The 10,204-nt window shown below is 37.0% G+C and overlaps 1 protein-coding gene across 3 annotated transcripts in view; it reads right to left on the bottom strand.

Moving 5' to 3' along the window:
* The window catches only part of LOC107722433 (ELMO domain-containing protein 3-like), a 24,539-nt gene extending 14,654 nt beyond the window's left edge, over positions 1–9,885 (bottom strand). The window contains exons 1-2 of one of the 3 annotated variants that reach the window (XM_016530825.1): positions 9,826–9,885; positions 7,967–8,691 (exon numbers count right to left, since the gene is read on the bottom strand). In XM_016530825.1, the coding sequence (XP_016386311.1) occupies positions 7,967–8,002 (36 nt within the window). In that variant the 5' untranslated portion in view covers positions 8,003–8,691; positions 9,826–9,885. Of the gene's footprint in view, positions 1–7,966; positions 8,692–8,902; positions 8,993–9,450; positions 9,473–9,825 lie in introns of those variants that run through there. The other 2 variants (XM_016530892.1, XM_016530975.1) reach the window with 2 other exon arrangements.
* Positions 9,886–10,204: the final 319 nt, after the last annotated feature.

Here is a 10,204-nt window from a genome sequence, read left to right as displayed (position 1 = left end):
CAAATTCTTTAAATATGAAAATGTACTTACAGTCTGTGAGTCAGAACAGCCGGCATTGTAGGCTACTCTCCCAGGATCAGGAAACAGTCCTCCATAAAATGCGCTGCACACATCTGAATATTTGGGTTGAACTGTACCGGAACAGTGTTGTAAATACAACTTAACCACTGTTTTCTAGTCGTGTCCTCTTTTGGAAGGTCAAACAAAGTATTTTCGCTTTCACAATGAAACACACAGCGTCTCCAGGACATGGCGGCAGCGGCAGCAACAATACTACAGCAAGAATCAGGAAAACTTGAAATCGCATCATATGACCCCTTTAAAATGAAATATTATTTTCAAATAGTGTAAATTGATTACTACGTCATATGAAGAGATGATGATGCAAAAGCATCTAAGTGCCGTTTGAAATTTTCTTCTAAAATGAGCATTTTTATCAGGCTCCTATGTGTAGGTTCAGTAATTTCACTTAAATTGCAATTAATAGTTTCTTTTCTTTCCCCATTAAAGTAAAATAACTGAACATAAACATTGGAGCCTGAGAAAATAACCATTTTAGAAGAAATTTTTAGATGGCACTTAGAGCATCTGAACTCTTCAAAAATAACTACAAACCTAGAACTTATTTTAGCATTCTTATTTACTTATTTAATTGCTTTATTGTTATTATTATTATGCAGTACATAATAGGAGGGGGGGGCAAATGATCAGTGAGAGCAGAACGAATGTGTCACACGTTTTAAACTCAACAAAATGGTAAACCCAAAAAAAGCTTATACTACTGTTTCAGCTATTAAAATTGTTCAGTTGTGTATGTAATGGAAAAGTGATTATATTTCGTTTCGTTTTTTTTTTATAAAGTTCATTTAGAAAAACGTTTGGAGCCATTTTTGTTCGTTAAATGTACGTTTTTTTGTTTGTTTTTTTGTTTTTTAAGTAATGACCAGCGGCAGACAGTGAATTGATCATAGCCTATATGTTTGATCAATTTAGCCTTCTCAAATCATCACGACTTGCCTAAAATAAAATCTATATACTGTATAAAACAGTTCAAGTATATCACAATGTTAGTTTAAATGTTTAACCTAGATAAATATGCGCTGTTAGATGCATTTCCAATCGTTTGTGTGGAGAGTGGAAGCTGAAGCCCGCTCTGGGCAGCACATGGAGGCGCCAGCGCCATCACTTGCATTTTTTCTAACAGTGGAAACAACTTAAAATACGCAGTCATTTTTGCTCATAAAGGTAAGAGTAATACATCATTCTAAACTGTAAAGTGTCTAGTTTTATTTGTATGCACTCACAATATCAACAAAACGTTGTGCTTGAGATGGCGAGTCATTTTTTTCATCACCATAATTGATGGATGTCTAAAATATAAAAATAAGGAAAAGCCTAAAACAGGCCCGATTACAATTTGCGTTTTATTTTATAATTCTGTACAAAATAAAACAAATTATAATGGCATATATGTAAAACTTTGTCCTATAATTGTATAGCTGCTTATATTTTCAGATTTTTATGTTGCTCTGTTCTGAATACCTAAGCATTTTAAAGGATTTGCTGCAATGCAATTTTGTCTGATATGAATTATTGAATTGTTTGCGGGGCAAATCTCAGGTCAGTCTGAGCGCTCATGATACGCACAGTGCGTACAGCCGTACACCTGCTGATGCAGTAGGTCTTACAATTCTTATTAGCGTGTCTATTATTATGCAGTAGATCTTACAATTCTTATGAGCGTGTGCGTGACCATGATTCGTGCGCAAGCATGTCAGTGAGCACGGCATCACAATCAATCAGATGCGTGTTAAAGTTGCGTTCGTTACTATAGCAAACCCCACCTCCCCACACACACACACAAATTGCAGAGGGCCTCACACGTCAACTACGCACAGGGCCTCGCACCCCCCTTGCGACGGCCCTGGTGCCACTCACATCATTCACAGTCGAGGAATTAGCGGAGGAGACAGAGCAGGGCTTGAATTTCGGCATGGGTATTGAGCATTATTCTACTTATTCCCGCAGGTTCTGCGTTTATTATGTAATGACAGATAATGGAATGTATAATTTGCATGTGCTTTTAAGTCTTGCCAATTTAAACATTCGAGCGACTTTAAGCTAGTGATGGGAGAAACAAACCTTTTCAAAGCTTCGAATCAATTGAACCAATTGCTTCGCAAAATGATTCACTGTTTCGAAGCGTTCGAAACACCACACGCTGGTGAACCTGCTGGTCAAAACTGTGTGAATGCAACAAAAACTCAGGCCAAAACATGCAGAAAAACGGCTTTTACAAACCCATTGCAAATGTTTTCTTGAAAGTATAATACATTAAATGTAATTAAAATAATAAAATACTATTAAATATTAAGTGTATAATATGTGCTTTTTAAAAATAATTCTTAATTTGCAGGGCTTGTTTTGTTTGCTTTATGGAGAGCTTGACTAAACAGGCCAGTAAGAGACTATTAACTACTACTAATCCTTTTAATTACACAAATGTCTCAATCCAGTCCTGCGAATGGTGGGCTGAATGTCCTTCGAATAGTGAAGAGAAAGTATAAAGAAAAAAGAAACGGCAAGCCATTGAAATTTCGAAACGTTTCGAAACAGTTATGATTGTAACGAAGCCTCGTTTACTGAAATCACGTGACTTTGGCAGTTTGATACACACTCTGAACCACTGTTTCAAAACAAATGATTTACAAAGGTTTCGAAGCTTCACGAAGCAATGCTTCAAAAGCGCCCATCACTACTTTAAGCCATTCAAGTGCAAAAAGAGAAAATGTCTTTAAGATGTTTATGATTTTGAATGCATGTAAAACTGATGACTCAAAGACATCTATCAGATGTTTGTACACAGCAGATGCTTTCCAGATGAAATGATCTTTAACAGACATCTTGCAGTCGTACGTGTGCCGTTTGGGACGCATGTGTAACAGTATATTAGATCCTTGAATGAGGTCTTAAAGAGACAGCAGCCTAAATAAACCTGCTGCTCTCTGTCTCATTATTGTTTATTTATACAGTGAAGACTACCCAGTGTTATTCTACAGTTGAATGTTGAATTAATGAATTGAACTAATAAAATGAATTGAATTAATAAATTTTTTTTAACAGTTGAGTTCCGTTTCTGTAGTAATTCTCTACCTAAATATTACTGTTAGACCTACCTGGAAAACTTAAAAGTAATGTTAATTTCATTTGTGTCTTGTTATTCTTTTTGTTTGTGCTATTTCTTGTCATGTATTTATTTGTTCTTATTTTATTACTTACTGTTTACTGTCTTTTTTAGTTAAAATAAATTCAATTCTGAATTTATTCACATGATTCTTGGGTGGGGAGGTTTAACCACCAGGGGGATGGAGGCCCCATGGGAAACAGTCCTGCTCCATGGGAAACTGTAATATATCTATAAATAAATATATATCTCAAAATATCTGTATTGCTAATATCATTCCTTCCCTTATGTTTTTGAAAAGCTACCACAAATGTTTAAAATTAAACTGCATTTGAAACGTAAGACTTAATCTGAAATGAATTCTATTGAAGCACATTCATTTTAAACTGCAAACTGAATTCACAACTGTGCACATTTCTATTAGTGCACACAATTCAAATTTGTGTTACTGCCTTGCATTTTTATGTATAACAATGCACCACATCTGCCAAGTTTCAAATGGAAACAGTTCAATGCTGCACTGACAAATAAGACTAAATTATTTGCAGTGTACAAATGTATTACAGTGCAGTGTACAGTGCTTATAATTTAGACTAGATCTCCCTAGTCAGTGTGGTTGCCATGTTGTGAAATTCCCTCTGTGCTCTTTGCTCCCAGGGTAAAACAAAGAGAGGAGGTGTAAAGGATGGTATAGCAGCTGTGTCACACCTGTTAGGAAATTTCAAATGCAGCATTTATGCATGCCCCGAAATTACAAAATCAGCCCTAAGCAAGTATAGTATAGTACAGTATACAGAGTAACAGACTAAATGGACTTCTCATTTTCATTTAATAGTCTCTGACTCAAAAAATTCCTCCAAAAATTCCTTATGAGAAATAAAAACTGTATAAAATTGATCAAATTAGCAGTTCAGATTAGAGGTGTCAGAACATATTGATGATAACCATGCTATTTATAAAATAATAATACTGATATCATGTTAATACTACACATATGATAATGTCATAAATAATCCAGAGGCAGTAATTACTGGGTTGACACGTGGTGTTATTGAACCTTAACGTTGTTGCCAACCATCATAAAACAAAAAGAAGACAATGCATTGCGTAGCTACTATTGCTTCACAAAATCATGTTGGAGGAGAGACCTGCACCCCAAAAAAATCTTGCCAATTTGTGGGAGATTTTTGGATTCCATAAAAAGTTCAGTATTTTCCAACCCTGTTTCTGAGGACACATCAACAGTACACATTCTGGAGGTCTCTCTTATCTGAACCATCCATTTCAGGTCTTGGAGTCTCTATTAACAAGCTGAGCTGAATCAAGTGTATTTGATTAGGAAGAGTTCAAAAATGTGTACTGCTGGTGTGCCTCCAGGAACAGGGTTGGGAAACACTGTCTTGGACGGCCCAGTCTAGAGGAAGCGCCCATAAACAGCAAATTCTTTTTGTACGCTTTTTTACAGTTATAGTTACAAACTCTCTCTCTCTCCACCTCCCTACACTTGTATTTTGAGTGACTCATTGGCCAAAAAAGAGAAATCACAAAATAAACAAAGTTAAAGATGAATTTGACTGTTCCCAAACTGCTGGGGGTTTGTGAGTTCATGAAAAGCTAATAATTAACTACATCGAACAGGGCTGCATTATTAATCGTATTTTAATCGTGATCAAGATTCCTGCTTCTTTCGAAATCACAGCAACTTCAAGTAAATATTTTACACTTAAGAGGTTCAACTGACAAAAAAATGTTTGGGAATCAAAAAAATTTAGTAAGCAGATAGCGGTGTCCGATAATTATTGTCTATGATAATATCGTAATTGTTGTTTTAACAATGTGCAAGCTGACATTTTCAAGTATGTCACTCAGTTTGCAAAAAAACAAAAACATTGACTGTGATGAAATTTATTGGAATGCAGTTAGAATGCCTCTGTAATTCAAGTTATGAAAGCAAAAATATCCCTGTATGGGATTTTGTTTTTAATATTTATGAGATATGATATAGTTAAGTGATATTACACAAGCAAGAGGGCTTATCAAAATATCAGCGTGAGCGCTGATCGCAAATGAGACAGGGCTCCAGACAAAAAAAATAATTTAAGGAGCCATTGGCACCTATAAGAAACAAAAATAGGTGACAACTTAATTTTTTAAAGTTCCACAGAATAAACGTGTTTTCTTTCTTTTCTTTTTGAAAAAAAAAAAAAACACCTTAACATTTCAGTCATACTGTCATGTGTTAAAGGGGTCATATGATGCGATTTCAAGTTTTCCTTTCTCTTAAAAATCGACGCGTTTCAGAAAGGCGGGGCATAGAGGAGAAACAATAATGTACAGTATGTGGAAAATAATGTGTTTTTTGAACCTTAAACCACATAAACACATTTCATTACACCATATACACAAAATAATGTTCTTTTTTAGAAACGTCATATGACCCCTTTAATGTCTCCCCTCCTTTTACAGCATCAGCATTTTAATTAATCTTGAAAATGTCCTGGGAACTAAGGTTCACTTGAAGTGGGAACTACATGTCTTTTCCAACTTGAGAACTATATACAGTCACAAAAGATTGTTTATAACACAGAATCTGTGCCAATATCACAGACCATAACTATGTCAGCATCACTTGGCTATTGAGTGTAGTTTGGGCTCCTCCTCAATGCATCCTATAAATGCTGTCATACAGTATTGTGCTGCACACATCCAGTCTGTTTTTCTTCATTAGTAACATGCAATTATATAGAAGTTGTTGAATTTTATCTTTAGCTCCTTGCATTCTTTCTTATCATGTAGATAACAGGTTAAGTAAAACTATGAATATGCAACATAGTGCATATATTTAGCTAAATGCTCTTCTTTATAGTTATTTTTCCTAGCTGAATAATGAGCTTATGTACACCGAATGGTTATTCTGAGGTAAATGTATTGTTACGTGTTACGTAGTTTACAAGCTTTACACGTTTTCCGCAGTTTGAAACACTGAATGAGCGATTACATGAGATATTTCAGTAAGTTGTACTGTATCTTCTAAAATCTTCTACCTTGTCCATTCATGTTTATTTTGTACTATAGTAGTAAAGAGAAAGATATGATGGGTTTACGTGCCGCTTAAACTGAGGCGCTAAAGTGATCGCTCATGCCACATTTTAAAGCTGATGCTTTGTTTATTAAAAGGTAACAGAGCACAAAGCTTATTGCAATTATTGGACGGCAAGTGCGCTACAAATAATATGAACCTCACACATTAACAGATCACAGCATGTAGACTAAAGATCATGATAACAAGAAGCCATATCAGTATCGATTATAAACGAGAATTGTTAACAATGATCTTATTGTCCACAAAGCTGACAGCTTTACCAGTTGTATATTTTGTTCAAGTTGTGCACGAAGTAGCCACTGCTTGTCTGCACTTTTACTTCGCTCATCTCTCTTATGCTGCACAACTGGAGCTGCGTTTAGCAGGTGTGCCGTCAACGCTGCTGTTTGTTCCATTAAAACTTTGATGTGCATCGTCTCAGTTTATTACGTCAACAAAACAACAGATGTGATCGCACGTGAAAGGCATTACATGCAAATTTTTAAGTCATAACATATAAATGTATATAGTCGCCAGTGGCGATCTCAGCAAAAATATCACTCGCAAATTCAGAGCCGATCCTAGACTTCTGGGGGCCCTAAGCAAGGGGGGAAGGAGGGAAGGGGGGAATAAAAACTAAGATGGGAAGGGTTCATAAAAAACTATTTAAACAATTTAGACTATAATAGCCTACTATACAGAAATTGATTAAAGTAATCAAATGTAAAAATAAAGCCCTGCATAGCCCACCATATAAACTAAACATAAATTGATTCATCACAAAGTTATACAATATTCAATGAAGAGCAGTGAATGATTCTCTCATTTTCTTTTGTTGTTTGATTAACAGATGATGGCAGACAGCAGCAGGTTTATACAGTAGGATGCTGTCACAGAATGCACAGATACTGACTAGTATTCGATTACTTTTCAAACTGTTTATTTTCACTAAAGACATAACTGACTGTGTTTAGTGAAAACTCACCAAGATGGGCATTTTGACATATACAAAGCGCAAAGTAGCCAATATTTGTCCGTGTTTCAGTGCGTCTCGAATTGCGCACACAGAAAGCGCTTTGGGAAACAGTGTCTTTTCAGCGGATCAGTGCGAATTTAACTCGTTTTTTAGTACCGAGCAAGAATGGCAGGAGACTGTATATGACAGTCACGTTACCGCATTAAGGAAAGGAACATTCATGTTTTCATAACCGCTGGCCAAAACCAAAAACGAAACTAATGTTAAATAATCATTGAGAGCAAGGGGGCCCTACGCAACATGCGTACTTTGCATATAGGGAGGATCGGCTCTGCGCAAATTAATATTTTTGATTGAACAAATCATTTGAATGAATGATTCAATGAATCGCTCATTGAGACAAGGACTTGCCGCCACCTACTGGTGGATTTAGTGTCATATTTATTCATCGATGATGGGCCTAAACCAGCCAAGATATCAGCACAAAAACACACTCAGTAAAATTATCATTATCAAAATAATCCCCAAAAATAAAGAGATCATTTTTGTCAATATCGTACAGCCCTAGAAGCAGGACACCAAAGTAAAAATGTGTCATTCATTTAATCTCATTGCAGTCTAGTTGAACAGCTGAGATATTAAGCAGATCTAATTTGTGATTTTTTTTAACCTGTGGGAGTGTAATGCAGTATAGAAGTACTCTAGGTAGGGACGTCATACATACCTCTGTATGTACTGCGACTGCAACAACCCCTTCCATGACATGAGTCCACTGTCTGGCTGTCCCCCTACTGTCCTCCCATCCTGTGGACTAGGCCAATTGTAAACAATGCCCACTGGACACACATGGTTCTAGAGCACTTTTAACGCTTTCAGAAGCACCTGCTCCCGGTCCTACAAGCGTGGATTAAGACTAAAACAGCAGAAGAGCTTTCAGTAGTGCATTGTTTAACTGTGCCGCTTCTGGAGATTCAGAGAGGGGCTGGTAGAAACAGAGTTGGGCCAAGCAGCAGAAGCATAATTTGAATAAAAACAGACCTGAGGTTAGTTTCTAGTGGGATCGTGCAGCGAGTTGTGAATCGTGATGGCCGTGTTGGAGATGGATTTCTCAAGTCCGTCGAGTGCTATTTGTACCGGGCCTGTGCCACGTCCATGGGCGAGCACTAGGCTTGCTTTAAGTTCACTTACGTGAGACTGGAGCGTTGCAAATGGAGTAGAAATCAGAAACAGATTGGGTACAGCAGTGATGAAGCTGTCAGCGCTCTGTTTTGAAGACGAAATCTCTGATGAAATCTCAGCGAAAGCAGAACGAAATTCAGACTTGGAGGATCGGAGGCTTATTACAGGGGTTTGTCATTAAAAAGGGAGTCTACTGATGGCATGGAGGGATAGTAAGCGTCTTTTCAGAAACTCCTCGTGGCCTTCCACCGACAACGTCTTAATGAGTCTCTGTAGGATACACAATCATAAGTATTAGAATATGCAAATGGAATAATAATCACATTGTAGTTAATACTTAAAAATGCATATGCATATGCAATACAAACATCAACGTGTGCACAATTTATAGGCATGCATGCACTCTCCAGCTTTCGATATGGAGCAATGCAAAGGAGCGCTGCACAGAAAATCGGCAAGCATCCGAAAAGCATGACGTCACCTGATCAAGACCGCATCCCTTTGAAATCGAAATAAATGGAGACCATCAATACGATCATCAATTACCACAGATGAAATTTCAAACGCTCCCTTTCGTTTTGCAATGCCTTTAATGTGCAGCCAGGCTTTATACGACGGATAACTGAGTCTAATGCATTCATAAGCAGAGAAAGGCTGTGAGGTGACGTCATCTACATCCTGACTCACAAAACCTGAACTAACTGAGCATAATAACAATCATAAACGACAGACAACTCAAAAGCTAAAGTATTAATCGATAATTAACGCTGAACTGTATATCAGCGACATCAGATATGATGCCTCAGCTCCAGATAAGGCACAGCATGAATGTATGACAGCATCCAGTGAACTGTCAAACACCTTCACAAAAGAAAAGATGCATTAAACACTTTACGGAGACACGACGGTATTCATTTACACGTGTTTTACTTAAGCAACCGCGAATCCAGCTGCATATATTGAACACAGGAGATTTATCTGACGGCTAATAATGATACAGACCAATAGAAAACTGACCAACTTACTCACAATAATAACAGTCAATTCTGCCGCAAATAACGGTACATTTCAGCCCTCCTCCTCATTCCCTTGAAGTTCAGCGAGCAACACGAAGAGCTCGCGTTTACCTCAGTACCCGCCGTTACTATAGTGATTTCTGCTCGAAATATTGTTATTTACTGTCACAGTGCAGTCAGTGGGTGCTGAAGCGTCTGTCCAGCTAAACTGCCTCAATCTTTTTGTACTCTCGCTTCTTGCTTAGCCAACTTGCCTATAATTAATCTTTTACGACACAGGATCCACCAAAACGTGCTATCAGTGTAGTGTTGTCTTTCTTAACTGCTAATTACGCATTTGTATCGTTGCTAGAGTGATAGGTATTAAATATTAGTTGTAATTTTTTACCTCAGTTTCTCTCCCTCCAATCTCGGCTTCCCTTCCCCCTTTCCACAGTAACTATAAACCCCAACGCCTTGTGGGAATTGTGGTTCTTCTACTGTAAATAGACTTCCGGTACTGTAGGAGCCCTTTAGTCACTATCTAAAGTATTTTTGTTTGTTTGTTTTGTTTTGTTTTCATTAAATTTCAGTGACAGCAGTACTTCATCTAAAACGACTTTGATTTCTTATATAAATATGCCATTTCATGAGATTTTTAAAGCTGTACATGGAATATAATATATTCCTATTTTATCAAACAAACAAACAGAGCTGGGTAGATTACTTACAAATTGTAGTCCATTACTGATTCCAAATTACATGACAAAAATTATAGTTAGTGACGT

This window comes from Sinocyclocheilus rhinocerous, unplaced genomic scaffold (assembly GCF_001515625.1).
Source record: "Sinocyclocheilus rhinocerous isolate Xijiao unplaced genomic scaffold, SAMN03320098_v1.1 scaffold311, whole genome shotgun sequence".
NCBI classification, from domain to species: domain Eukaryota; kingdom Metazoa; phylum Chordata; class Actinopteri; order Cypriniformes; family Cyprinidae; genus Sinocyclocheilus; species Sinocyclocheilus rhinocerous.
Note: the sequence above shows the minus strand (reverse complement) of the source record. Positions and strands in the feature narration are given on the sequence as shown.